This window comes from Oncorhynchus clarkii, chromosome 23 (genome assembly GCF_045791955.1).
Source record: "Oncorhynchus clarkii lewisi isolate Uvic-CL-2024 chromosome 23, UVic_Ocla_1.0, whole genome shotgun sequence".
NCBI classification, from domain to species: domain Eukaryota; kingdom Metazoa; phylum Chordata; class Actinopteri; order Salmoniformes; family Salmonidae; genus Oncorhynchus; species Oncorhynchus clarkii.
The window spans coordinates 43283957-43310470 of NC_092169.1; the positions used below are offsets into that span (position 1 = coordinate 43283957).

General features: G+C 42.6%; 1 protein-coding gene across 1 annotated transcript in view; it reads right to left on the reverse strand.

The window, feature by feature from the left end:
* The window catches only part of LOC139381294 (serine/threonine-protein kinase WNK4-like), a 96331-nt gene that overhangs the window by 53767 nt on the left and 16050 nt on the right, over positions 1-26514 (reverse strand). The window contains exons 2-4 of the mRNA XM_071124751.1: positions 2570-2742; positions 2064-2284; positions 1641-1798 (exon numbers count right to left, since the gene is read on the reverse strand). Coding sequence (XP_070980852.1) covers positions 1641-1798; positions 2064-2284; positions 2570-2742 — 552 coding nt within the window. The remainder of the gene's footprint in view (positions 1-1640; positions 1799-2063; positions 2285-2569; positions 2743-26514) is intronic.

Below are 26514 nucleotides of genomic sequence, written 5' to 3' on the forward strand. Positions count from 1 at the left end.
GTCATCTCTGAAAAATCCTGTTAAACACAATTATTGAACACAGAATGCAACTTGTTATGTGATTTGTTAAGCACATGTTTACTCCTGAACCTATTTAGGCATCCCTTAACAAAGGGGTTGAATACTTGACTCAAGACATTACAGCTTTTCATGTCCTATTTATTTTAAATATTGTATTATTGTGTGCAGATCAGTGACACAACATCTGAATTTAATCCATTTTAAATTCAGGCTGTAACAGAACAAAATTTAGAAAAGTAAAGGGGTGTGACTGCTTTCTAAAGGCACCATTAGCTGCATCTCTCTGGTAGAAGGGAGAGGTCTTTAAGTACTATTGTATGTTTCATCTGCTATAAAATTACTGATAATATGTTGGAATCAGAGTCAGTTAGAAATGTCTTGACTATGAGCTGCTCTGAAAAGGTAATCTCTCTCACCATGGTAACCAGCAACATGTCATCTGTCTCCCTGGTAACCAGCACCATGTCATCTGTCTCCCTGGTAACCAGCACCATGTCATCTGTCTCCCTGGTAACCAGCACCATGTCATCTGTCTCCCTGGTAACCAGCACCATGTCATCTGTCTCCCTGGTATCCAGCACCATGTCATCTGTCTCCCGGGTAACCAGCACCATGTCATCTGTCTCCCTGGTAACTAGCACCATGTCATCTGTCTCCCTGGTAACCAGCACCATGTCATCTGTCTCCCTGGTAACTAGCACCATGTCATCTGTCTCCCTGGTAACTAGCACCATGTCATCATGGTCTGTAGGAAATGGTATCTTCTAATAAAGCTCATGTTGAGTGTGAGCATCCAGTCAGATCTTTGGAAAGGTAGAAGCGTAGAACGAGCTCAGAATCACTGAGTTAAATATCAGATATTATGAGTCAAAATTGCAGATGAGAATAGAGATGGTGGTAAGGCTACAACATGATAATGCACACAACTTTAAATTAATAAAGCATTTTAAAAATGGTGCTTTCATAAATTGGTGTATGAGGAGAAGTATGATGCAGCTGTGGCCATAGGGGTATGTATCCTGGAGATGGCCACCTCAGTTCCATCTGGAGAGTGGAGTCTAACATCAAGACTTCTTCCAGGGTTAGTGCAATCCAGAATCCTTGGGACGTCCTTACCTTAACGTTAACCCCAACCCTTACCTAACCTTTACCTTAACTTTTAAATATCAACTTCAATGGGGTGACATCAAAGTTGGGACATCCCAAGGAAACCCGTGTAGACTTTTCCCTTTCTCCAGACATCTAGGACATTCATATAGTTATTTTCTCTCTTCCATGGTGCAAGAGGAAGAGAGTGAACAGGTGTGCACAATTACGTTATTGACTAACCCTGCATGGAGAGAGGAGAGTCCCCGTCTATGTAGGACCATGGTCCTGTGTTGCAGGATTGTAGAGCATGGCATTTGCAACACCAGGGTTTTGAGTTTGAGTCCCACTGGGGCCACCCATACCATAAATGTACACTCTTAGGAAAAAAAGGATTGGTTCTACCTGGAACCAAAAACGGTTCTCCTATGGGGAAACCTGAAGAACCCTTTTGGAATCCTTTTTCGGAGAGTATATGCGAAAGTCGCTTTGGATAAAAGGGTCTGCCTAATGGAATATATATTTCCACTCACACTGGTGACTTTGCGGTAGATCTGGGCTGCGTTCTGACACTCGGAGTAGGGGTACTCTGAGGTGGCCATCTCCAGGATACACATCCCAAAGGCATAGACATCCACAGCTTCATCATACTTCTCCTCGTACATCTCTGGAGCCATGAACTCTGGGGTACCTGGAGGAGAGGAGAGAGACAAGTCAACACCAGTCACAAGAAGACACACACACGCACACACACACAGATGTACACACACATCTTCTCTAGGAAAGATACATTTGATTGCACAGGACATGCCTCATAGGGTTGTAATCTGTGGCACAGTGATCTAATAATGATTATATAGTTCGAGCAAAGGCCCTAAACTAGAAAAACCCAAAACATGAAATTAATCCATAAAAATAGATGACTGCAGTTAGTTAATAAACTCTTATACACTCACCAATGACACTTTTAGCAAAGGAGGCACTTTTGAGTGTGGCCAGGCCCAGGTCTCCTATCTTGACGGAGCCGGTGGGGCCGGTGATGAAGATGTTGTCACACTTGAGGTCCCTGTGGATAATGGGAGGGGTGCGGGTATGGAGGAAGTGGAGCCCCTTCAGGATCTGCCGACTCCAACGCTGCAGCAGCTTCAGCTTCATCTCCTTGAACCTCTTCAGGTACCTGCAGTAAACACATGTTATCAGGATGCATTACCAAAAGAGTACAGGCCAGACCAGTACATTCCAAACCAGAGAGGACTGTCAGAAGTTCAGATAGAAAACAAGGATGGATAAAAATTGTTTTCTATCAAGATTCTATAATCACGATAAAATATAGAAAATAATATAGAAAATATTGAAATGGTATTTGTAGAGGAAATAAAACAAATGGGACAAAACAGGCACAACAGTCTCCTCTACTACAACGATGATTGAGGCCAGGTTGGGGCAGGAAAGACAAACTCACGTTTTGAGGGTGCCTGATGTCATGAGCTCGGTTACCAGCAGGATGCACTTGAGGCCCTTGGAGTTGTCCTTCCAGGAGTCGTAGAAGCGGACGATGTTAGGGTGCTGCAGACCCTTCAGCATCTCCACCTCCTCGCTGAACCTCTGCCGCTCTAACTTGGTCAGCTTACGCGTCTGCACATAGCACAACATAGATATATTCTAGAATTATTACATACGACACAGTCAGAACCATCCTAGAATTCCATTTCTATGGGCAGAGCATATTGCCAGGGAACACCCCCCCCCACCCCTCAGGCCTGATTTTATGACTATTGTTTATTATCACACAATACAGAATAAATAAGCTTATCAAGATGTGTGAAAAATATGAAAATGTGTGTGTCCTACAGGGAGAGAACAGACAGAACCACTGACGGAGATGTTTTACTGTACTAATTTGTTTTTTTGTGTGAATAACCACAAGTTGGTTGTCCATCTTGTCACAGTATAATCACAGTGGGTAGGTGGGTCACAGTATAATCACAGTGGGTAGGTGGGTCACAGAATAATCACAGTGGGTAGGTGGGTCACAATCACAGTACAGTGGGTCACAGAATAATCACAGTGGGTAGGTGGGTCACAGAATAATCACAGTGGGTAGGTGGGTCACAGAATAATCACAGTGGGTAGGTGGGTCACAGAATAATCACAGTGGTAGGTGGGTCACAGTATAATCACAGTGGGTAGATGGGTCACAGTATAATCACAGTGGGTAGGTGGGTCACAGTATAATCACAGTGGGTAGGTGGGTCACAGAATAATCACAGGTTGGTTGTCCATCTTGAGAACCACATTCCAGTGTTACATAATCATATTTTTCTTAAAACTTGAACAGTGACTTCTAGACATTTGGAGAGGAGGTTTACGATAGCTGTGAGAAATTTAACCAAATACAGTATAATCACAGTGGGTAGGTGGGTCACAGTATAATCACAGTGGGTAGGTGGGTCACAGTATAATCACATTGGGTAGGTGGGTCACAGTATAATCACAGTGGATAGGTGGGTCACAGTATAATCACAGTGGGTAGGTGGGTGAACAAATCAATTTTTGTGCAGAGGGAGGTATGAATGGCTTGATTCAGTCTCGGGTCTCTGAGTAAAGCTGCCAGGAGGCTGCAGTGGGTGCCTAGCTGGCGGACAACTCTGGAGAGACCTCTAGACTTCTACAACCATGAATCCTGCATTCAGGCGGTTCTGGGAAAAACTTGGAGGGTATGTTTATGTTTACAATTACTTGACCACTATACCTTCCTCCCCTTTAGAGAAGGGGGCTGACACTCACGTTACCAGGCCCTACACCCTATTCCCTTTATAGTGCACTAGTTTTGGTAATTCCCTGGTCAAATGTAGTGCACTAGGGAATAGGGTACCATTTGGGACTTCAAGCCCTATCAAGCATGGGAGGGCCTGTCTCAGGATCTGGACTATCTTAGAAAGCAAGGTACATGAGGGGAGCCCCAACGTCCATCAACTGCCAAACACTAATTAAATAAGAATAAAATAACTTTTGACCAAGGAGTTTGTATGTATACTGTATGTGGAGAATTAGTGTAACAGAGACAGGAGCATGATGTAACTACAGGCGATGCATTCTAGGACTCGTATGTTAAGATTACAGTATTGATGGGAGACTGAGCTTCAGTGTCCTTGAAGGTAAATTCTGAGTAAACATCTAACAATCTAAAAAATATCCCTCTCTGATCTGATTGGGTGCTTCCACTGCCTCTGTTTTCTGACTGACGACCTGACTCACGGTCTGATTGACCTGACTGACGACCTGACTCACGGTCTGATTGACCTGACTGACAACCTGACTGACCTGTTTAACTTGAAGGTCCTCTACAGTACAGCTCAATGTGGTGTGTACGTGCATTTAGCCTCATGGTCAACCAGCCTGCCCTGGAAACCTTGACAGCTCCCTAAACCATTGAGTTTACGAGAGAGCTCACTCACTGTACCACATGACAAGCACAACACATTCAAATACAGAATAAGGAGATTTTGGCAACTTCAGAAGCGTTCCTGGAATATCCCATGTCTTATTCAGGCATTCCTGAACTAAAACAAGAGTAAGCGTAACATTTTCTGCTAGCCTCCAAAGAGGCTCTGTAACATGTGTCTGATTAGGGACTGATTATTATTATTATGTTGACTCATCCAAAACCTGTTTCCTGTAACGGAATTCGTCCTCCTCTGACGAGGAGTATGAGAGATCGGACCAAAAAGCAGCGTGGTAAGTGTCCATAATATATTTTAATGAAATATAACTAGACACAGAAAACAAAAGGAACAAGAGAAATAAATGAAAACCGACACAGTCCAGTGTGGACCAAACACTGACACGGAAAAATAATCACCCACAAAACACAGGTGGGAAAGGCTACCTAAGTATGATTCTCAATCAGAGACAACGAACGACACCTGCCTCTGATTGAGAACCATACTAGGCCAAACACGTAGAAAATAATAACCTAGACAAAAGAACATAGACAACCCACCCCAACTCACGCCCTGACCAACCGAACACAAAGACATAAAAAAAAGAAATAAAGACCTATTGTTCAATTTTGGATTGCATCTGCTTTCCAGATGACATAAACTAAATGGTTGAATTTAACACTGATACAACACAAGTGGCAGACTTAACTTGGTCTGAACATAAAGAGAAACCAACAATAAGTGCTCACACATGAAAGCTGCCAGAGCATAATGTATTACATCCGCTATGACAGGCTCATTGTCCACCCTCCCTCCCAAAAGCCTGGAAGGGGTGAGAGAGCAAAGCCTATGGGTTCATAGTGCCAACCTCGCAGCACACACACACTTACACACACCAACTGATTAATGGACTGCTGAATTTTTATTTTTTTTATGATCTTGTTTTTGTTGGCTATTTTCCATATTATGTATGTCTTTCTCTGATAATCTTCCCAGGAAAGGGCTGAAAATATCCCATTTTAATATTCTGTATGTAGCCTTAGAAATTATTTTGGTGAAATCAATAACTTGCTAACATCAGATAACATTAATATATAATATATAGCTATTTCTGAGACTCACTAAGATAATTAATTTGATGATACAGCAGTAGCAATACAAGGATATAACATCTATAGAAGAAACAGGAATGGTTATGGGGGGGCTATTCAGAACCATATCCTTGTACTGCTTAAAGAAGATATCATTTGAAGTGTTATTCAGGTGTTATGGTTGCAGGTTTACCTGGCACATCTAAAGGCTTTTCCTTTTGGATCTTGCTATAGGCCAACAAGTGCTAACAGTCAGAATCTAAAAAATATCTGTGAAATGCTTGATAGTGTATGTGATGTAAACAGAAAGGTCTACTTTCGTGGGGACCTGAATATTGACTGGTTTTCATCAAGCTGTCCGCTTGAGAGGAAGTTTCTCACTGTAACCAGTGCCTGTAATCTGGTTCAGGTTATTAATCAACCTATCAGGGTGTTTACAAACACTACAGGAACAAGATCATCCACATGTATTGATCACATTTTTACTAATTGTAACATTTACATTGGAAGTCAGGAAGCAAGGTTAGGGAGTGACTTTTAATAGTAAATAACACAAGGACAAAACAGGAAACACAAGTAGCGTACAGACATGAAACAACGGAACAGAAACAATAATGCCTAGAGAAAGAACCAAAGGGAGTGACATATATAGGGAAGGTACTCAGGAAGGTGAAGGTGTCCAGGTGAGTCTGATGAGGCGCTGATGCAAGGAACGATGGTGACAGGTGTGCGTAATAATGAGCAGCCTGATGACCTCGAGTGCCAGAGGGGGAGTACCCCTTCCCTGGCGAGCGGCTCCACCCGCAGGACGCCGGCCAGAAGGACGATCCCAGGGACCAGGAGCAGGCCGATCACTTCTGCTGAGGAGTGGGAACCTGATGAACCGGTTGAAGCACCTTGACGAGCCGGCTGAAGCACGGGGACCTGACGAGCTGGCTGAGGCGCGGGGGCCTGACAAGCCGGCTGAAGAGCAGGGGCCTGGCGAGCCGGCTGAGGTACGGAGAGCCTGAGGAACCAGCTGAGGCATTGGGAGCCTGATGAACCGGCTGAGGCATGGGAGCCTGACGAGCTAGCTGAGGTGTCCTCGGTAGACACGGCAACGGACACTTTACAGGGCAACCGGGTGTTGTAAACCTGACGACCTGGCTGAGACATTGTGTTACATCTGCTCCTGCCACACCCTCTACTTCTCATCCTGTGTCTCCCTAACCTGCCGCCTCTCCTCCAGTGCTCACTCCCTCTTCCTCTCTGTGTGGGTGTGTGTGATTGTGTGGGAGGAGACAGGTGTGCTGGAGGCAGAGCAGATGCCCACCAGCTGCAACCTGTTCCATAATCAAGACCTCAACAAATACTCAGCCCTGCCACTTCCACGCTGCCAGGTCCCTGCTCAGTCAGTCTGCGGTTTTTAGTTGTTTGGTCCTGCTTAGATCCTGTTTTCGTGTTATTCCTGTTTTCCCTTGCTTGACGCTGTTTTCCTCTCCACTACAGTTCTGCCCACTTTGACTTTGGCCCCAGTCCCACGTCTCGTCAGTGGACCCCCCACTCCACTGCGTCCTTAGATTCCTCTCCGGACCTGCTTACCCAGTCCCCAACTCCCCTCGCTCCAGCCTCAGCCTCCGCACCTGGCTTCCTGCATTCCGCCCAAGCTTCACTTGGCCTGCATCCCATCTTCCCCCTGTTTTTCAATTAATACCTTGATTACCTCATCCCAGTCTCCTCGTCTGAGTCTGCTCTTATGTTCACCTGTTCCACTCCGCATGACACGTGGAAACCTGACGAGCCAGCTGAGGCATCCCAGTTGCTCCGGTAGCGACACCCGGATGCTACAGTAACAAAAAACACGCCCTGATGCTCCCATTTGGTGAGGCGTTATTCTGTAAAGTGTACGCTGGGAGTCGGGAAGCAAGTTCAGGGAGTGACTTTTAATAATAAATAACACAAGGACAAAACAAGAGTAGTGTACGGACATGAAACAACGTAACAGAAACAATGACGCCTAGGGAAAGAACCAAAGGGAGTGACATATATAGGGAAGATAATCAGGAAGGTGTCCAGGTGAGTCTGATGAGTCTGATGAGGCGCACGATGTTGACAGGTGTGCGTAATAATGAGCAGCCTGACAACCTCGAGCGCGGGTGGGGGAGTATACATGACTAATACTGTAGAACTTTGTTCTAAAACTGTATCCGTACCCATTGGATGCAATGATCACAATATAGTGGCTACATCCAGAAAAACTGGGCCTAAAATAGTGTATAAGGCATCATACAAAAGATTTTGCTGTGACTGTGGATGTGGTAAAACATATTTGTTGGTCTGATGGAATTAATAAGGAGCATCCAGATGCTGCACTTGATGAATTTATGAAATTGATTCTTCCAATTATTGATGAACATGCACTTGTTAAGAAACTGACTGTTAGAATTGTTAAGGCTTCATGGATTGATGAGGAATTAGCATTAACTGCTTAAATGGAAAGCTACTGAGGATGGTAGTTGACTTTATAGCCCCTCCTATCTGTCATATCTTTAATCTGAGCCGAGAGGAAAGTCTTTGTCCTCAGGCCTGGAGTGAACCCAAAGTCATTCCGCTACCCAAGAGCGGTAAAGCAGCCTTTACTGGTTCTAACAGCAGACCTATCAGCTTGCTGCCAGCTCTTAGCAAACTGTTGGAAAAAATGTGTTTGACCAAATACGATGCTATTTCTCAGTAAACAAATTGACAACAAACTTTCAGCATGCTTATATAAAACAGCACTCAACATGTACTGCACTGACAAAAATGACTGATGATTGGTTAAAATACATTGATAATAAGACGATTGTGGGAGCTGTACTGTTAGATTTCAATGCAGCCTTCAAAATTATTGATCATAACCTGTTGTTGAGAAAACGTATGTTTTATGGCTTTTCAACATCTGCCATATTGTGGATTGAGAGCCATCTATCTAATAGAACTCAAAGGGTTTACCTTAATGGAAGCCTCTCTAATGTCAAACATGTAGGGTGTGGTGTACCGGCAGCTCTTTAGTCCCTCTTGTCTTTTCTATTTTAACCAATGACCTGGCACTGGCATTAAACAAAGCCTGTGTGTCCATGTATGATGATGATTCAACCATATATGTGTTAGCAACCACAGCTAATGAAGTCACTGAAACCCTTAACATGGAGTTGCAGTCTGTTTTGGAATGGGTGGTCAGTAATAAACTGGTCCTGAACATCTCTAAAACTAAGAGCATTGTATTTGGTACAAATCATTCCCTAAGGTCTAGACCTCAGCTGAATCTGGTAATGAATGGTGTGGCTGTTGAACAAGTTGAGGAGACTAAATTAATTGGTGTTACCTTAGATTGCAAACGTTCATGATCAAAACATATAGATTCAATGGTTGTAAAGATGGGGAGAGGTCTGTCCATAATAAAGATATGCTCTGCTCTCACTCCAAAAAGCAAGTCCTGCAGGCTCTAGTTTTCTCTTATCTTGATTATTGTCCAGTCATATTGTCAAGTGCACCGATCTTGACAAACCATTTCTGCATGGACCTTGCACGGGGGGCATTGTCATGCTGAAACAGGAAAGTAACTTCCCCAAACTGTTGCCACAAAGTTGGAAGCACAGAGTCGTCTAGAATGCCATTGTATGCTGTAGCGTTAAGATTTCCCTTCACTGGAAATATTCCTCCTCAACCAAACTTTACAGTTGATACTATGCATTGGGGTAGGCAGCGTGTTCCTGGCATCCGCCAAACCCAGATGGTGAAGCGTGATTCTTCACTCCAGAGAAAGCGTTTCACTGCTCCGGTGATCTTATGATTGTATGCGGCTGCTCGGCCATAGAAACCTATTTCATGAAGCTCAACGAACAGTTATTGTGCTGACGTTGCTTCCAGTGGCAGTTTGGAACTCGGTAGTGAGTGTTGCAACCGAGAACAGAAGATTTTAACATGCTACGCACTTCAGTTCTTGGTGGTCCCGCTCTGTGAGTTTGTGTGGCCTACCACTTCGCAGCTGAGCCGTTGTTGCTTCTAGACGTTTCAACTTTACAAGAACAGCACTGAATCTGCATGGAAAGGCTGCGGGAACTATTATGACCCTGTGCCAACTCCCTCCACAGTTACATAAGTAGTGTTGATGGTTGGACCATTGGTATTAAGAACCTCTTGGTTATCAGCAGCACCCCTATATGACAACTGGGAAATGGATGGACAGCCAACCCAGCACTAAAGGAGGCGTAGACTTTACTTTACAGGTCAGGAACATAACACTGTCCTCATATAACATCCAAAATGCAAGCAGTGATATGTGTGTAAGTGCAGTATATGGAAGACTAGGTTGGGATCGAGAGAGAGAGAGACAGAGAGAGAGAGATGTAAAAATAGAGAGAGAGACAGAGAGAGAGAACATCAGCGCCACAGGTAACTTCCACAAAGCTGTGAACGATCTGAGAGACAAGGCAAGAAGGGCCTTCTATGCCATCAAAAGGAACATAAAATTCAACATACCAATTAGGATCTGGCTAAAAATACTTGAATCAGTTATAGAGCCCATTGCCCTTTATGGTTGTGAGGTCTGGGGTCCGCTCACCAATCAAGATTTCACAAAATGGGACAAACACCAAATTGAGACTCTGCATGCAGAATTCTGGAAAAATATCCTCTGTGTACAATGTAGAACACCAAATAATGCATGCCGATACCCACTAATTATCAAGATCCAGAAAAGAGCCGTTAAATTCTACAACCACCTAAAAGGAAGCGATTCCCAAACCTTCCATAACAAAGCCATCACCTACAGAGAGATAAACCTGGAGAAGAGTCCGCTAAGCAAGCTGGTCCTGGGGCTCTGTTCACAAACACAAACACACCCCACAGAGCCCCAGGACTGCAACACAATTAGACCCAAGCAAATCATGAGAAAACAAAAAGATAATTACTTGACACATTGGAAAGAATTAACAAAAAAACAGAGCAAACTAGAATGCTATTTGGCCCTAAACAGAGAGTACACAGTGGCAGAATACCTGACCACTGTGACTGACCCAGACTTAAGGAAAGCTTTGACTATGTACACACTCAGTAAGCAAAGCCTTGCTATTGAGAATGGCACCGTAGGCAGACATGGCTCTCAAGAGAAGACAGGCTATGTGCACACTGCTCACAAAATGAGGTGGAAACTGAGCTGCACTTTCTAAACTTCTGCCAGCTGTATGACCATATTAGAGACACAAATTTCCCTCAGATTACACAGATCCACAAAGAATGTGAAAACAAATCACATTTTGATAAAACTCCAATATCTATTGGGTGAAATAGCACAATGTGTCATCACAGCAGCAAGATTTGTGACATGTTGCCACGAGAAAAGGTCAACCAGTGAAGAACAAACACCATTGTAAATACAACCTATATTTATTTTCCCTTTTGTACTTCAACTATTTGCACATCATTATGACACTGTATATAGACATAATATAACACCTGAAATGTCTCTATTCCTTTGGAACTTTTGTGAGTGTAATGTTTACTGTTCACTTGTGTTGTTTATTTCACTTTTGTTTATGATCAATTTCACTTGCTTTGACAATGTAAACATATGTTTCCCATGCCAATAAAGCTCTTTGAATTGAATTGAGCGGGGTGGGGGAGACATCATGGCATGTTTGGTCTAGAATGAATGTAGTAGCAGTGCTGTGGCTAACTTAAGCAGTTAAAGCGGTTATCTTGTTTCTCTCCTTCTGTATGTGTCTTTAACCCATCACTACAAGGAGGTCCCACATGCTCTCCAGAGGCTCCTTCAGATAGAGATCTGTGGCACACACATACACTGAGAAACAGACAGACAGTGCATTGTGAGGAACTGAGGTACCAGTGTATACTTTCCAAGGAAAACCTGAGCTGTTCTATGAATGTAGAGGGGGAGAGGGGAGATTCAGCCCACCCTCTCTCTCACCGGGGCTAGCAGTCCGAAAACCTGGCTCCCGCTTTAGTGGCGCCTAAAGCAATTAACTACACAAGCAAAAGACTACCTGGACACAGATTCAAGATTTCTGTCTTCCTGTGCATCCTATTTCACACAAGCCTACTATCTAGCAAAACCTCCAACCAGGCCAAACTTCCAGGTCAATGGCAGCCTAAATAGTTCCGCAAATTTGCGTCCCAAATGGCACCCTATTCCCGATATAGTGAACTAATTTTGACCAGTGCCCAGTGCATCCCAAATGGCACCCCATTCCCTATATATGGTGTCAAAGTTAGTGCACTAAATAGGGAAACGGGTGCCATTTGGGGCGCAGATTTTGCAGAACTATTTAGGCTGCAGTTGACCTGGAAGTTTGGCCTGGTTGGAGGTTTTGCTAGATAGTAGGCTTGTGTGAAATGAAGAACTGCATTTGTGACTGACTGGCCTTGGAACTGAAATAATTGTGTCATAAAACATTGTATCATCTTTTAAAGTCATTCATTTCTCAAAACAATGTCAGCAACTCTTCCCAATCTTCATTTGTGGGGCAAGAGTTGATAAGATGTTTGTCTCATGTAACGCATGCTTCCAAAAAATAGTAAGCACGATTTATTGAACAGGAGTTAGTCATGTCCATCCTGGAACAAGTCAGGATTCTCAGAGATGTGAAAATCATGTACAGGTATCAAGTGTGCGAAGGAACTCTCAAGTCTTCTGTCTCTATATCCTCCTGGGTTAGTTTATAGTAGGGCTGATGTGTCTATATCCTCCTGGATTAGTTTAGAGTGGGGCTGATGTCTCTATATCCTCCTGGGTTAGTTTATAGTAGGGCTGATGTGTCTATATCCTCCTGGATTAGTTTAGATGGGCTGATGTCTCTATATCCTCCTGGGTTAGTTTATAGTAGGGCTGATGTGTCTATATCCTCCTGGATTCGTTTAGAGTGGGGCTGATGTCTCTATATCCTCCTGGGTTAGTTTATAGTAGGGCTGATGTGTCTATATCCTGCTGGATTAGTTTAGACTGAGGCTGATGTCTCTATATCCTCCTGGGTTAGTTTATAGTAGGGCTGATGTGTCTATATCCTCCTGGATTAGTTTAGAGTGGGGCTGATGTGTCTATATCCTCCTGGGTTAGTTTATAGTAGGGCTGATGTGTCTATATCCTCCTGGATTAGCTTATAGCAGGGCTGATGTGTCTATATCCTCCTGGGTTAGTTTAGAGTGGGGCTGATGTGTCTATATCCTCCTGGATTAGTTTATAGTAGGGCTGATGTGTCTATATCCTCCTGGGTTAGTTTAGAGTGGGGCTGATGTGTCTATATCCTCCTGGATTAGTTTAGAGTGGGGCTGATGTCTCTATATCCTCCTGGGTTAGTTTATAGTAGGGCTGATGTGTCTATATCCTTCTGGATTAGTTTAGAGTGGGGCTGATGACTCTATATCCTCCTGGGTTAGTTTATAGTAGGGCTGATGTGTCTATATCCTCCTGGATTAGTTTAGAGTGGGGCTGATGTCTCTATATCCTCCTGGGTTAGTTTATAGTAGGGCTGATGTGTCTATATCCTCCTGGATTAGTTTAGAGTGGGGCTGATGTCTCTATATCCTCCTGGGTTAGTTTATAGTAGGGCTGATGTGTCTATATCCTCCTGGATTAGTTTAGAGTGGGGCTGATGTCTCTATATCCTCCTGGGTTAGTTTAGATTGGGGCTGATGCTGCCCTGATGACCACTCTGACCTGTGAGGTAACTGGGTCTGCGTTACAAATCAAATCAAAAATCTAATCAAATCTAATTTTATTGGTCACACACAAATTTAGAAGATGTTACTGCGGGTGTGTGAATTGCTCGTGTTCCTAGTTCCTACAGTGCTGTAGTAGCTAACAATTCACAACAATACACAAATCTAAAATAATAATGGAATTAAGAAATATATAAATATTAGGACAAGCAATGTCAGAGTGGCTTTTACTAAATGCAGTAGAATAGAATACAGTATATACATATGAGATGAGTAAAGCAGTATGTAAACATTATCTTCTTGCCCCTGCCCGGTAGTTTCTAAGTGCCGTGTTTCCCACTCGCCTAGCGTAGTACTACTGAACAGCTCCCTGACTCACCTATTGCTGTTCTTTGGACCCTATGAACACTCGGCTACACAGCTGATGCCCCCTGGACTGTTTCAATAACACGGTACCTCATTTACCTGTCAGCCCCAGCCTCGAACTCAGGTCCTGCATGTACCTAACTGACCCTCTCTGCCCATTCATCACCATTTACCCGTTGTTTTCTTAGCTCTCCGATCAACACCTGTGACTGCTTTATGCCTCTCTCTAATGTCAATATGCATTGTCTGCTGCTGTCTGGGCTAGTCCTTATTGTTTTATTTCACTGTAGAGCCCTCAGTCCTGCTCACCTTGCATTAGGTAGCTTGTTTGTCCCACACCCCACATATGTGGAGACCTCACCTGGCTTAACGGGTCCCACCAGAGGTGAAACCTCTCTCATCGTCACTCAAGGCCTAGGTTTATCTCAACTGTACTCACATGCCCTTGTCTGTACATTACGCCATGAATCTATTCTACCATGCCCAGAATTCTGCTCCTTTTATTCTCTGTTCCCAACGTACTAGACAACCAGTTCTTATAGCCTTTAGCCATACCCTTATCCTACTCCTCCTCTGTTCTTCTGGTGATGTAGTTAACCCAGGCCCTGTAGACATCAGTACCACACCTATTCCCCAGGAGCTATCATTTGTTGACTTCTGTAACCGTAAAAGCGGGAGGCATCAACTGTGTAGCCGAGTGATCACTGAGGAGGCCGGGTGGTGGGCCTGACTCATAGCTAGCTTTGGGGCTGGGCCACTCGGTGGCAGCTAGCTAGCTGTGATGATCTTTGCTTTATCTTGGCCAGGTCACAGTTGTAAATGAGAACTTGTTCTCAACTAGCCTACCTGGTTAAATAAAAGTGAAATACAATAAACAATAACGACCACCGCTTTGTCTCCAGCCATATCCTTCCCTCCACAGTACACCACACAAACTTATGAAATCTGAAATGAGCCCATACTTGGCAAACACAGGAGGAAAATGTTAGCAAAACATTTTTTTTGACTATTCTTCAAAACACTGTGTATGTGTGCAAGCTAATGTTAGTAACCTATTTCCACTGGCTTGAGAGACCAAATTTCATGAGGCTCCTGTGTCAGAATTCAATAAACAAGTTATGTGTTACGTGAGGTTTCTTACACCTCTGGAGCTACTGCAGGTAAGAAACACAGGTTTAGCTGTTTTTTCAGTGTTTTGGTACATAAATAATAATATTCTGTGTTTTGTGTACTGGAGCAGAAAACGTAACAGGCTGTGATGTTCCTTCACGGTTACATCTTACACCACTCGTTAAGGGCCGGAGAGGAACACAGAGTTCTAAAACTGGAATTTAAGGAGTCTCCTGCATGGTATTGGCCAGGTAACAGTGGGCCTGTCCCAAATGGCACCCTATTCCCTATACAGGGCACTACTATTGACCACAGCCCCATAGGCTCTAAAAGTACTGCACCATGTAGGGAATAGGGTGCCATTTGTGGTGCAGCCTCAGTCTCCTGCATGACACTGCCCAGGTGACTGTGTTTGCCAACAACACTGAGCCATTACTTCCCCAAGTAGTGAGTCCATGTTGTTTTGTCTGGTATAATGAATCCATGCTCTGTTCACATATAATGTGAGCGAGGTACAGTGCATTTGGAAAGTGTTCAAACCACTTGACTTTTTCCACATTTTGTTACATAACAGCCTTATTCTAAAATTGATAAAATATTTGTTTCCCTCATCAATCTACTACACACAATACCCCATAATGACAAGGCAAAAAAAACGTTTTTTTAATTTTTGGCAAATGTATTAAATAGGAAAAACTGAAATATCACATTTACATAATTATTCAGACCCTTTTCTCAGTATTTTGTTAAAGCACCTTTGGCAGCGATTACAGCCTTGAGTCTTCTAGGGTATGACTCTACAAGCTTGGCACACCTGTATTTAGGGAGTTTCTATCATTCTTCTCTGCAGATCCTCTCAAGCTCTGTCAAGTTGGATGGGGAGCGTCAATGCACAGCTATTTCCACAAAATGTGGAAAAAACCAAGAGGTCAGAATACTTCCCAAATGCACTGTATATCCCAGTGATTACAGAGGGCAATAACAGACGCATGAATCCATGCTTTGTTCATATATAATGTGAGCTAGGTATACCCCAGTGTTTACAGTGGGCTGAATAATAGACACATGATACAGCATAGCCCACAAATCAGGCCACTCAGTTGCTTTTCCACGAAACAGTGTGTTGTCTAATGCCCATTAGTAGTTCCCATTAGATTAGCAAGAGGCAATGACATTTCTGTTATAGCAAAACATGAAAGCACACTGTGTGTACACACAGGTGCCCTACTAAGCATGAATGCAATCAGGTTTACATCAAGTAGTACCCTGTAATCAAATCAGAGGAAGCTGGAGGGGGGAGCTATAGGAGGACAGGCTCATTGTAATGGCTGGAATGGAACAGAACAAAGTCAAACATGTGGTTTCCATAAGTTAGATCTGTTTGGTACCATTCCATTTATTCCATTCCTGCAATTACAATGAGCCTCCTATAGCTCCACCCGCCAGCCTCCTCTGAATCAAATATTAGATCAAGCTTTTTCCTGGAATGATCTACTAGGCACTTTCTAAGAACAAGGATGTACAGTGCATTCAGAAAGTATTCAGACCTCTTGATCTTTTCAAAATGTTCTTACGTTGCAGCCTTATTCTAACATGAATTAAATAGTTTTTCCCCTCATTAATCTACACACAATACCCCATAATGAAAAGCAAAAACAGGTTTTTTGATTTTTTTTATCAAATGTATTACAAACGGAAATATTGAATTTACATTCAGTTTAAGTCAGAAGTTTACATACACCTTAGCCAAATACATTTAAACTCGGTTTTTCACAATTCCTAACATTTAATCCAAGTAAAAATTCCCTGTTTTAGTTCAGTTAGGATCACCACTTTTTTTTTAAGAATGTGAAATGTCCGAATAATAGTTGAGAGAGTGATTTATTTCAGCTTTTATTTCTTTCATCACATTCCCAGTGGGTCAGAAGTTTACATACACTCAATTTGTATTTGGTAGCATTGCCTTTAAATTGTTTAACTTGGGTCAAACGTTTCAGGTAGCCTTCCACAAGCTTTCCACAATAAGTTGGGTGAATTTTGGCCCATTCCTCCTGACAGAGCTGGTGTAACTGATTCAGGTTTGTAGGCCTCCTTGCTCGCACGTGCTTTATCAGTTCTGCCCACAAATGTTCTTTAGGATTGAGGTCAGGGCTTTGTGATGGCCACTCCAATACCTTTGCTGTTGTTCTGGGATTGATTTGCACTTTCGCATCAAAGTACGCTCATCTGTAGGAGACAGAACGCGTCTCCTTCCTGAGCGGTATGACGGCTGCGTGGTCCCATGGTGTTTCTCCTTGCGTAATATTGTTTGTACAGGTGAACATGGTACCTTCAGGCGTTTAGAAATTGCTCCCAAGGATGAACCAGACTTGTGGAGGTCTACACATTTGTTTCTGAGGTCTTGGCTGATTTCTTTTGATTTTCCCATGATTTCAAGCAAAGATGCACTGAGTTTTAAGATAGGCCTTGAAATACATCCACAGGTAAACCTCCAATTGACTCAAATGATGTCAATTAGCCTATCAGAAGCTTCTAAAGCCATGACATCATTTTCTGGAATTTTCCAAGCTGTTTAAAGGCACAGTCAACTTTGTGTATGTAAACTTCTGACCCACTGGAATTGTGATACAGTGAATTATAAGTGAAATAATCTGTCTGTAAACAATTGTTGGAAAAATGACTTGTGTCATTCATGAAGTAGATGTCCTAACCGACTTGCCAGAACTATAGTTTGTTAACAATAAATTTGTGGAGTGGTTGAAAAACAAGTTTTAATGACTCCAACCTAAGTGTATGTAAACTTCTGACTTCAACTGTAAGTATTAGGACCCAAAGTTGTTGAAACAACTACAGCGATTACAGCCTTGAGTCTTCTTGGATATGTCTTGCTTGGCACACTTGTATTCGGGGAGTTTATCACGTTCTTCACTCTAGATTCTCTCATGCTCTGTCAGGTTGGATGGGAAGAGTTGCTGACAATGAATGGGCAATATAAACCAAATAATGAACTGATAATTGTGTACGACTTCAAATGAAACAAGCAGAGAGCTATTTTAAGGTCTCTCCAGAGATGTTCGATCGGGTTCAAGTCAGGGCTCTGGCTGGGCCACTCAAGGACATTCAGAGACTTGTCCCAAAGCGACTCCTGCATTGTCTTCCCTGTGTGCTTATGGTCATTGTCCTGTTGGAAGTGAACCTTCGCCCCAGTCTAAGGTCCTGAGAGCTCAGTCCCTGTCACTGATAAACATCCCCATAGCATAATTCTTCCACCACCATGCTTCAGGTGCCAGGTTTCCTCCAGACATGACGCTTGGCATTCAAGACACAGAGTTCAATCTTGGTTTCATCAGACCAGAGAGTCTTGTTTCTCATGGTCTGAGAGTCTTTAGGTGCCTTTTGCTGAGAAGTGGCTTCAATCTGGTCAATCTACCATAAAGGCCTGATTGCTCAGTTTGGCCAGTCTTGGTTGTTCCAAGCCTCTTTCATTTAAGAATGATGGAGGCCACTGTGTTATTGGGGACCTTCAATGATGCAGCAATTTTTTTTATGTAAATATGGTTTTCCTGTTTTACTTTTCTTATAAATGTGCAAAAAACTAAAAACCTGTTTTCACTTCGTCATTATGGGGTATTGTGTGTAGATTGCTAATTTGTTTTATTTAATCAATTTTAGAATAAGGCTGTAACGTAACAAAACGTGGAAAAAGTCGAGGGGTCTGAGTACTTTCCGAAGGCACTGTATGTATGTACAATATTTGTGGGGAGGGACTGAAAAATAGTCAGATTAAGAACAATGGTGTCTGGCATTCTTTAGTGCAGGCAATTCACCTTACTACATGTGGAAATGTCCATATTCCACTGTCAATGAGATGTATTTTTAATTTGTAGAAGTAGAATTTAAACTTCAGAAGCCTTTTAAACCTCAAATACACTACAAGTTTAAAATGTCCTTAATTGAAGGAAAGTTCTCCTGCAAGAAGGTGATCAAACAAAGATCCTACATCTGTGTTTGCATCCCAAATGGCACCCTATTCCCTACATAGTGCACTACTTTTGACCGAGTCCCTTAAAAGTAGTGCACTATCTAGGGAATAGGGTGCCATTTGGAATAAAAACCTATGTGTTCTGTTTACAGAGAGAGGACAACACTGTATTGTGCGGTGCCAACCATGACTACCAGATATACAATAGTTAACGACGTGATAGTATGCAAGAGGTGAGGAGAGCTCTTTATAGTGCCCTTCAAAGCCAAAGGGGATTCAACTCTATCCAATTATGTGTCCAACCAATGAGATAGTGGAAATAACTACCAGCATTGTGTCAGTATCATAATCTCATACTCAGCTAAAGTAAAATTTGACCCTATCCCTTACAAGGCAAAGAAGAAAATAAAACTTTGGAACTTAAGCAGGAAAAATATATTTCACTTCTGAAGAGAACCAACATCTACAGGTTAAACTCAAATAAAGCATACTACTTAATGGCAAATAAACCTGGTAAATATCTCTCAGCTCTCACAAAATGAATGAATGCTAAACCAGTTATCATTTTTAAAGATAAAGATACAAAAGTGGTCATTAGGAACAACAATGAGATTAATTACAATTTTAAAAGCTTCTATGAAAATGTATATGAATCAGAATTAAACAACAGTGGCCCTGATCCCACAGCCTTCTTAGACTCAACAACTCTGAAGCAATTATCAGAAGACAAAAAAGATTCACTAAAAACAGATATTATCTAATATTAGATACTGTTAAAACATTCACATGGAGAAAAGCACCTGGAATGGATGGCTTTCCCATAGAATTCTATTCAACATCTTGGGACAAAGTAGTCCCCCTATTCACTCAATTCAGTACTTTCCAATTCCATGTATAAAATAGTTATATTTCAGTTATATTAAAACCAGGAAAATCTGTAGAGTCCCCTGCTGATTATCGCCCCTTAAGTTTAATACAATGTGATAAAATAATAACAAAGCTTATAAGCAAGAGAATGGCAAAAGTCTTACCAGACCTGATACATATCAATCAAACAGGGTTTATAAAAAATAGACACAAACAATTACAAGAACATGTTTCAGTTTAATGCAATATGCAAAAAAGAATACATACTGTATATAGAGATCAATAATGGCTGTTGACGACAAAAAGGATTTTGACCGTCTTGAATAGCCTTTTCTACTCAAGACTTTGGAAGCATTTAACTTTCCAGGTGAAATAATACATTTAATAAGAATAATGTATAAATGGTCTAAGGCACTGCATTGCAGTGCTAGCTGTGCCACTAGAGATCCTGGTTTGAGTACAGGCTCTGTTGCAGGCGGCCACGACCGGAATACACAGGGGCGGCGCACAATTGGTACAGTTTCGCGAGGTTAGGGGAGGGTTTATCAGGCAGTGATGTTCTTGTCGCATCGCGCTCTAGCGACTCCTGTGGCGGGCCGGGCACAATGCACTCTGACATGGTCGCCTCTTTAGAATGGAATGGCTCCCAAAGTTTTTGTCTTTATTTATTTTCGGTAATACCAATTACTCCATCAAAGACATTCTTTAAAAAAGTATACTCGGTCATCAAATCAAATCAAACTTTTTTGCCACATGCACCGAATACAACAAGTGTAGACTTTACCATGAAATGCTTACTTACAATGTAAATTCTCCGGTGCCGATTTTTATGAATTGTTCAGTAGTCTAATGGCTTGGGGGTAGAAGCTGTTGAGGAGCCTTTGAGTCCTGGACTTGGCGCTCCGGTACCGCTTGCCGTGCAGTAGCAGAGAAAACAGTCTATGACCTGGGTGACTGGAGTCTCTGACAATTTTATGGGCTTTCCTCTGACACCGCCTATTATATACGTCTTGGATTGCAGGATGCTTGGCCCGAGTGATGTATTGGGCCATTCGCACTACCCGCTGTAGCGCCTTGCGGTCAGATGCCGAGCAGTTGCCATACCAAGCGGTGATGCAACTCGTCAGGTTTGCTCTTGATGGTGCAGCTGTAGAACTTTTTGAGGATCTGGGGTCCCATGTCAAATCTTTTCAGTCTCCTGGGGAGGAAAAGGTTTTGTCGTGCCCTCTTCATGACTGTCTTGGTATGTTTGGACCATGATAGTTCGTTGGTGATGTGGACACCAAGGAACTTGAAACTATCGACCCGCTCCACTACAGCCCCGTCGATGTTAATGGGGGCCTGTTCGGCCCGCCTTTTGCTGTAGTCCACGATCAGCTCCTTTGTCTTGCTCACATTGAGGGAGAGGTTGTTGTCCAGGCACCACACTGCCAGTTCTCTGACCTCCTCCCTATAGGCCGTCTCATCGTTGTCGGTGATCAGGCCTACCACTGTTGTGTCATCAGCAAACTTAACGATGGTGTTGAAGTCGTGTTTGGCCATGCAGTTGTGGGTGACCAGGGAATACAGGAGGGGACTAAGTACACACCCCTGTGGGGCCCCAGTGTTAAGGATCAGCGTGGCAGACGTGTTGTTGCCTACTATTGCCACCTGGGGCGGCCTTGTCAGGAAGTCCAGAATCCAGTTGCAGAGGGAGGTGTTTAGTCTCAGAGTCCTTAGCATAGTGATGAGCTTCGTGAGCACTATGGTGTTGAATGCTGAGCTGTAGTCAATGGTGTTCCTAACTGATTTTATATGGGCTCATAGAATTCCTATAATAAAAAGGAAAGTTTTACATCTTCCTAAATGTGAGGGTGGTTTTAACTTTCCAGACTTGAAATTGTATCAACTCACAACCCAAAGCTTTTAACCTCACTACCCCATACAGTTAAATGCACTAAAGAGGAACAAGTAACCGAAAGTTTGCAAGTTCATATCCCCGAGCTGACAAGGTACAAATCTCTCGTTCTGCCCCTGAACAGGCAGTTAACCCACTGTTCCTAGGCCGTCATTGAAAATAAGAATTTGTTCTTAACTGACTTGCCTAGTTAAATAAAGGTTACATTTGAAAAAAATAAAAATAAAAATCCCCAGAATCTTTTGCGTGTCTATTTTCAAAGGGTAAAGCTAAGAACATGAACAACTTCCTACAGTAGTTAAACAGCATGATCATTACACAGGTGTACCATGTGCTGGGGACAATAAAAGGTCACTCTAAAATGTGCAGTTTTGCTACACAACACAATGCCATAGATGTCTCAAATTTTGAGGGAGCGTGCAATTGGCATGCTGACTGCAGGAATGTCTACCAGAGCTGTTGCCAGAGAATTGAATGTTAATTTCTCTACCATAAGCCACGTCCAGTGTAGTTTTTAGGAATTTGGCAGTAAGTCCAACCTGCCTAACAACCGCAGACCACGTGTAACCATGACCACGTGTAACCAGCCCAGGAACTCCACATCTGGCTTCTTCACCTGCTGGATTGTCTGAGACCAGCCACCCGGACAGCTGATGAACCTGAGGAGTATTTCTGTCTGTAATAAAGCCCTTTGTAGGGAAAAATTCCTTCTGATTGGCTGGGCCTGGCTACCCAGTGAGTAAACATGGCTTCCAAGTGGTTGGGCCTATGCCCTCCCAGGCCCACTAATGGCTGTGCCCCTGCTAAGTCATGTGACATCCATAGATTAAGGGCCTAATTAATTAATTTCTTTATATGATCTGTAACTCAGTAAAATTGTTAAAATTGTGGCATGTTGCGTTCATATTTTTGTACAGTACAGTATACATTTATTTCCATGACAGAATTGAAAAGTAATATTGGACTCACCAATGTAGATAGTTTCATACAAGCAACATAAGAGTTACATATCATGAAATTTCTATTTGAAATTCTTTTGGACATCAGAGCAACTTTGAGGGAATCTTATTTGAGTCAGAAAAGGATTGGAAATCAATTAATCTGACCATCATTGACACAATGGATAACTCAAATGATATATTACTGAAATATTGAAATAGCATTGGTGACTGAGAAAAACAAATTGGTACAATTTAAGGCCATGTGGCAAACAATAATGCAAGCAATAAGGATGTGAGTGTGAGCATGTGGGTCTCGGCAGAGGAGATGTAGTCAGTGTTTTTATGTTTGTAACTTGGTGTAAAAAAAAGTGAGAAGGAAATGACAAACAATTCATATTTAAAAAATAAAGTATGGGCATGATATATTTGACTTTTGTTTAGCTGTCCAGTTGGCCACCCTTCCACACTCTAAAACAGGCTGGGTTGTTTGGAAGACCCAGCTGCTGGGTTGCAGGCATTTGTTTCCTTTAAAAAGAGCACGGTTGGGTTGTTGATGCTGGGTTATTGAGATATGACCAAGCGGGTCAGATCAGAAGACTGGAGACGTGGCTTAGTAGAGGCGTGGCTTTCAGATAGTTACTTTTGTCCACTCGTGTGAGTAAATGTGATTCTGTTTAATCCGTTCTGTTGTATTGTTATCACGTGTTAAGGCTGAACACTGACGCTTTTATTAGTGTATGAGTGTGTGAGTTCCTCAAGAGTCTATTCATATCCCAATGTTTGGATAGTCACCACGTTGTTATAATATGGAGAAAATAATGTTATTAATTTGATATAAAATATTTAATGTGCAAAAAAATACAAGGACAATTAACATTTGTGGTGTACAAACTTCACATGATGAACAGAAATGACTCTCAAGGGTGGCCACTAAAGCCACGCCCCTAACAAACCACGCCTCCTAAAAATAAGATGAGGATTGCATTAAAAAGGCCCAGCTGCTGGGCAAACCCGGCATGAAAGTGATTAAAAACCCAACGGATTGTTAAATTAACCCATGTTTGGTAATCCAAACAACTCAATTTATTGGGTCAAAATAACCCAGCTGTGTTTTGTCCAATAGCACCGTGTTACCAAATAACCTCAATTGGGTTGTTTTTAACCCATCTTTTTTTAGAGTGCATTTTGAGCAGGGGGGGCTTTAGTAACCCTAAAGGGGTGTCTTGCTCTATTAAAGTACATACTATAAGCTGTTGACTGAGAAAACACGTTTGAATGTTTGTTGTTCTGTTTGACCATGTGGTGTGAGGTGCTGATCCCAAATAGGTTATAGCCATTAGTGTGTCCAACACTCGTTACGCCATTAACCCATTTATCACTGTAGTCGCAACATTGACAGAGGATTAACTGTGTGGTGCAGTGGTGGTTATTTAACGAGGCAAGTCAGTTAAGAACAAATTATTATTTACAATGACGACATACCCTGGCCAAACCCCGACGACGCTGGGCCAATTGTGCGTCGCCCTATGGGACTCTCAAACACGGTCGGATGTGATACAGCCTGGATTCGAACCAGGTACTATAGTGATGCCTCTTGCACTGACATGCAGTGCCTTAGACCGCTGTGCCAATCTAGACCTCCAAGCCCCACACTCCTCCTGAGTGACCACACATGACCACATGTTTTCCCCCAAAACAGACCATGGTACACTGTCAATACCATGCAGCTGTGGTGTGATATTGTTTTTTCCTAGAGTTTAAACCAGTTTCTCTACTGATGTGGATCTACAGCACCATGCTAACATGTTACAGCACCATGCTATCATACCACAGCAGCATTCTACAGCGCCATTCTACAGCAGCATTCTACAGCAGCATACTATAGCACCAATCTACCATGCTACAGCGCCATGCTACAATGCTACAGCACCATTCTACAGCACCATGCTACAACACAGTTCTACAGCACCATTTGACCATGCTACAGCAACATGCTACAGCCCCATGGTACCATGTTACAGCACCATGTTAAAACACCATGCTACAGCACCATACGACCATGTCACCACACCATTCTACAGCACCATGCTACCATTATACAGCACCATTCTATAGCACCATGCTACCATGCAACAGCACCATGCTACCATGCTACTGCAACAAGCTACCATTCTACAGCACCATGCTACAGCACAGTACTACAGCACCTTTCAACAGTGCTACAGCAACATGCTACAGCCCCATGCTACCATGTTACAGCACCATTCTACCATGCTAAAGTACCATTCTAAAGCACCATGCTACAGCACATACTACCATGTTACAGCACCATGCTACCATGCTACCATTCTACAGCACCATGCTACCATGATACAGCACCATGCTACCATTCTACAGCACCATTCTACCATTCTACAGCACCATGCTACCATTCTACAGCACCATTCTACAGCACCATTCTACAATTCTACAGCACCATGCTACCATGCTACAGCACAATGCCACCATTCTACAGCACCATGCTACAGCACCATAGCACCATGCCACCATGCTACATCACCATTCTGCAGGACCATACTACAGCACCATGCCACCATACTACAGCACCATGACACCATGCTGCAGTGCCATGCTACAGCACCATGCTACAGCATCATTCTACAGCACAATTCTACAGTACCATGCTACCATGCTACAGCAACATGCTACAGCAACATTCTACAGCACCATTGCAGATGGAAAGAAAACGAAAGACAGATCAAAATAATGAGCACCGTAAGTGGTGGGAGCAGGAAGAGGGGGCAGCCAATCAAAAAACAGCATTATGCCTACTGTTTATGCCTACTATTAAACCTAATCTCTCAGAGATTGGGTAATACGCAAGGAACAAACCATCCAATCAGATTCATTTTAAACAAAGATAGCTAATCATCCAATGAAATGTGGGTCACCAAACCATTTTTATTCACATATTTTTATAGGCTGGAAAAGTTAATGATATGGATTCTGGCCCATTGTTGAGTCCAAAAAGAATATGAGTCCCACTGAAGTATTAATACAGAGAGTGTCTCCTGTAATGATAATGGCATGTGTCATGTGCAAAGAAGCAGTAAGAACAATAGCTCAATCATTTCTATGGCACAGGGAGATATGATTTTGGTCTGTTATGTTCCACTGAGTGTTCTATGAGCGGTCTCTCTGGTCTCCCATTGGTCAGAGCCAGGTTCTACCTCCAGGAGAGAGGCTAGGCAGCAACACGGGGTAGAAAATGTAGCTAACACTCAGCACAGTCATCAACACGTTCTCTCCATTCGCTCATTCTCATCAACTGAAGCGGAACAATGGCATATTATGATGACTGAGGGAAACTTTTTGTAATCATTTTAGATTATTATTTTTTTTCAATGGAATAGAAATGAATTAGGTTAGGGATGTAAAATGAACTGAAGAGGAAGGGCATCAACCATAGAAATGGATCAGAATAGGGATGTAAAATGAACTGAAGAGGAAGGGCATCGACCATAGAAATGGATCAGAATAGGGATGTAAAATGAACTGAAGAGGAAGGGCATCGACCATAGAAATGGATCAGAATAGGGATGTAAAATGAACTGAAGAGGAAGGGCATCGACCATAGAAATGGATCAGAATAGGGATGTAAAATGAACTGAAGAGGAAGGGCATTGACCATAGAAATGGATCAGAATAGGGATGTAAAATGAACTGAAGAGGAAGGGCATCGACCATTGAAATGGATCAGAATAGGGATGTAAAATGAACTGAAGAGGAAGGGCATCGACCATAGAAATGGATCAGAATAGGGATGTAAAATGAACTGAAGAGGAAGGGCATCGACCATAGAAATGGATCAGAATAAGGATGTAAAATGAACTGAAGAGGAAGGGCATCGACCATAGAAATGGATCAGAATAGGGATGTAAAATGAACTGAAGAGGAAGGGCATCGACCATAGAAATGGATCAGAATAGGGATGTAAAATGAACTGAAGAGGAAG